The 4,134-nt window shown below is 57.5% G+C and overlaps 1 protein-coding gene across 1 annotated transcript in view; it reads left to right on the top strand.

Moving 5' to 3' along the window:
* The first annotated feature begins 1,243 nt into the window (after window positions 1-1,243).
* LOC125917191 (V-set and transmembrane domain-containing protein 2-like protein) overlaps window positions 1,244-4,134 on the top strand; it is a 13,989-nt gene continuing 11,098 nt past the window's right edge. Inside the window, exons 1-2 of the mRNA XM_049623451.1 lie at window positions 1,244-2,272; window positions 3,585-3,635. Coding sequence (XP_049479408.1) covers window positions 2,129-2,272; window positions 3,585-3,635 — 195 coding nt within the window. The 5' untranslated portion in view covers window positions 1,244-2,128. The remainder of the gene's footprint in view (window positions 2,273-3,584; window positions 3,636-4,134) is intronic.

Raw genomic sequence — 4,134 nt, 5'->3', positions numbered from 1 at the left:
CCGTGGCTGACAAGTTGAAAATAATTGTCGGGGAGGATGGGGTGGCCACAGGGGCCGAGCCTGGTTTTGTCTCCTGTCCAGTGGGAATAAGGACAGTCCCAATGCACGTGAAGACACCTCACAACTCACTGGGCACGTGCACAGTAATTCAAATACTCATTCTTTTTTTTTTTTTTTAATATATATATGTATTTTTTTAAGTTTATTTAAAAAATTTTTTTTTAAATGTTTATTTATTTTTGAGAGAGCACAAGCAGGGGAGGGGCAGAGAAAGAGAGGGAGACACAGAATCTGAAGTGGGGCTCCATGCTCTGAGCTGACAGCGCAGAGCCTCCCGCGGGGCTCGAACCCACGAACCGTGAGCTCAAGACCTGAGACAAAATCAAGAGTCAGACGCTTAACTGAGTGAGCCACCCAGGCGCCTCCCCGAAAACTCGTTCTTATTAAACAGGCTTTGTTTATGGAACAGCGGCCAGTCCCTCCCAAACTTCACAGAATGTGGGAAACCTCCAGGAAGCATCTCACAAACCTTTGACCTTGGGGATCAGGGACCTTGAAGACTTTATCTGAGCCCAGGTCCTGGAGTCAAGCTCCACATGGACACCCTGCGTGGAGGGCAGACAAGGCAGGGGCTTCCTGGCGGAGGTGTTTGTCAGTCCTGATGCTCCCAAAGCCCTTGGCATCTTGGGGAGGGGCAGGAGGCACGTGACCCTGAGCAGGACCCCCACCTCCCAGCCCAGGGCGCCCTCTTCCTCCTGCCCCAAGCTGCACAGGGAAGGGGACATACGGGAGGGACCACTGGGTGGTGGCACATCGCCTCTGGGGAGGGGAGTACCCGGCAGGCTGCAGCAGCCAGGTGGGCACCAGGTGGGAGGACTGACGGACACACATTCCCCGGGTGACCTGCTTGTTGCCAGGCGTCTTTCCAGGGCGAGATGATCTCTCCTGAGAAGAGGAAAGAATTCTAATTACATCTCAGGACAATATTCGTTTGGAGAGAGGAGAGACAGAACATATGGTGGGGAGGGGCACGGGCCACATTAAATGGGCATTTGTTTTCTCGTTTACCTCGCGGTGTGGTGGGGGTGGCGGGGGGACGGGGCTCCTGCTGGGTCGGGAGAGCTGCCTGCCCTGGGATTTTCACGGGGAGCTGGGCCTTGGGAGGCACAGGAGGCAGGTGCGGCTCCCACCGCACCCTGGGGGCCGTCAGAGGATGGAAAATGTCCAACCCATTCAGGACGCGCAGAGCGCCCGCCAGGTGCTGGGAGCGGCGTAACCGATGGGGGCTCCACATCCCTGTTCTCCAGGAGCTCGGCACGCAGTGCCTGCCGTGGACACATATGTGACTGTGACCGCGTGGGCAGGAGGTTGGGGTGAGGTGGGATCCTACCCCGGGTGGTCAAGGAAGGCCGCTCTGAAGGGACCAAGTTTGAGCTTTGAGTGACTTGAAGGAGCCAGTTGGGCAGAGAGACCAAGGATAGAGCATTCCAGGCATTGGGGACAGTCAGGGCAAAAGCGAGGGGAGAGTGAGGCACGCTCAGAGGACAGAGAGGAGACCGGGGGAGGGCGAGCCCTAAACCCCACCCTGGTGGGTTCTATCTTAGTGTGGTGGGGAGCCAGGTGGGTTCTAAGCAGGGGTCTGGCTAGGTCTGACTTGGTTTTACAAGACCGTGGTGCTGGGGTTGCGAGTAACCCGGGAGGGAGACTGGCGGGGGTGACTAGAAAACTCTGGAAGAATTAACAAAAACGGCAGCTTCCTCCCAGGCCTCCTTGCTCATGTCTTCTAACCCGGCCCTTCTCTGATCCCTCACCTGGGTGGGCGTCCCGTGACCTCCACGGACTCCGGGATAGAGACCCAGCTGGTGTGGGGCATTCAGGGCCCTGGACCCGCCCCTTCATCCCCGCGTCCTGCCAGCTGCTGTCGCACACCCCTTGCCCAGCCTCAGTGAGCTCCTCCAGGGGCCCCACGTGAAGCCAGGCCGTTGGCGCTCGCCGCCCGTCTGCTCCCAGTCTTGCCACCTCTCCCTGACCCGCCAGCCCTGTGCTCGCTGGCCCTGCTCTTTCCAGGGCCCCAGCCACCCCTCCCCACTTTCTCCACACAGCCCTGTTCACAGAGACGCCGCACGACATGACTGCACGGACGGGCGAGGACGTGGAGATGGCCTGCTCCTTCCGTGGCAGCGGCTCCCCCTCCTACTCGCTGGAGATCCAGTGGTGGTACGTGCGGAGCCACAGGGACTGGACCGACAAGCAGGCGTGGGCCTCGAACCAGGTACCGCCCCTGGGGTGACACCTGAGCTAGGCCGGGCGAACCCTGGCCCCGGGGGGTAGAGCAGGAGGCGGACCGAGGCTGAGCACGGGGGAAGGCCGCCGCAAGAAGGCCCCTCCAAAGAGCAGGGTCCCTCCCTTCAGTGTACAGGCGGGGAAACTGAGGCCAGAGGTTACAGGGCAAGGCGGGCAACCCGGTCCCTGCGCACGCACTCACCGGAGCAGACGCTGTGGGTGCCCTTGCACGCACCTGCCACCAGCCCTCCACCTCTGCCTGAGAGCTTTCTCTGGGCGACAGAGCCTGCTGGCCAGCGAGGCAGTCCAGCGATGACTGACGGAGCCAGAGGACGCATCCCCTGGCCCGCAGCTGGCGTAACTGCAGAGCCCTGCGTTCTGTCCCTGAGGTGCCCAGCGAGAGTGGGTTCCGGCTGCCCACAGGGGCGCCGGGGGCGCACTACTGACTTCCTCCCCTTTGTGGTCTCACCCGCCCACTCCCCTACCGATCCAGTTCCCTGGGATCCCCTCCCAGGTGGACTTACTGCCCTTGAATCTTTGTCTCAAGGTCGGCTTCTGGGGGAACCCGACCTAAGACGCTTCCATTCTTACGGCTGGGTCAAGGCAAATAATATACAAGCACGTGCCTATCTGCCCACCCATTCGACATACGAACACGTAAATGTTTACGGACCTGCATGTGCACACACGGGCGTGCGCGCACATTCTCGCGTGTTCGTGAAATAGCCTCTAACATGTTCGCAAATACGTATTCAACTCTGTGTCAACTCTTCAACGCTTCCAGCCTGCCTCACAGGGCTCAGAGGTCTCGGTGCAGGGGTGGGGTGGGGGGCGGGGGGTCAGAGGAAGCTCCTGGCCACAGATTTGCAGGTATTTGCGATTGGAAGCATCTGGGGTCAGCCTGCAGGGAATAGTATGTGGGCAGGACTCTGACGGGATCTGCCACAAACACACGACCCGGGGTGTGATACACCTGAAAATGCAAACACATCCACAGACAGAGACACAAGTGGAGAGACAGATATTCCAACAGACATACCAGGCAGGCTGACCCACCCCTCAGATCCCCAAATCCCCACATATCTAAACGCACAGCATGGTTTAACAGACCCCCTCTTTATCTTCCTTGGCTCTGACTCACCCCCACCCCGAGGCAGCACAGAGCTGAGGGATGCCCGGCTCCAGAGCCTAGAGTGTCACTTGCCCTGTAGGTACAATCTTAGCTATTGTCCCCTGCTCCTGCCCCATGACGCTAATGCCTTGTCTCTGCTCTCTCCGCCCCTCCCGCTCCCTCCCCACAGCTAAAAGCATCTCAGCAGGAAGACACAGGGAAGGACGCCACCAAAATAAGTGTGAGTTTTGGTAATGACTTCTTGCAAGGGCTCTAATGGAGGACACAGCTGTAATTTAAAAAAAAAAAAAAGAAAGAAAGAAAGAAAGGGTCCAGTTCAGCTGGGAGCTTGGGCTTGAAGATGGAGGAGAAGAAAAAAAAGAAAGGGGGAAAAATGGCCTCGTTCTGTTTTTTAAAAGACGCGGATCTTTCAAGTTCATTGAATGACAGGCACAAAAAATGACAGGGGGAGAGAAGATGCATTCTGTCCTGTCGGGGCCAAGGCTGTGTGCATCCTGGATACTTTGTGTCTGTCTCAGCAGCATTTTTTATTTGGGGAACCAACAGGGTCTAATGAGACTAAGCTGGCTTTTTTCAGCCCATCATGACTGTCTGTGATGGCATGTCATGGTCACTTGGGTCAGCCTGGTTCCCAGGGGTGAGGTGGGGCAGGGGGAACTATAGCCGAAAGATTTCAAGACTGGCCGTGCCTTCTTTTTTTTTTTTTTTTTTTTTTTTAA

This window comes from Panthera uncia, unplaced genomic scaffold, assembly GCF_023721935.1.
Source record: "Panthera uncia isolate 11264 unplaced genomic scaffold, Puncia_PCG_1.0 HiC_scaffold_1573, whole genome shotgun sequence".
In the NCBI taxonomy this organism is placed as follows: domain Eukaryota; kingdom Metazoa; phylum Chordata; class Mammalia; order Carnivora; family Felidae; genus Panthera; species Panthera uncia.
The sequence above is the reverse complement of the archived record's forward strand: the minus strand, read 5'-3'. Positions and strand labels throughout refer to the sequence as shown.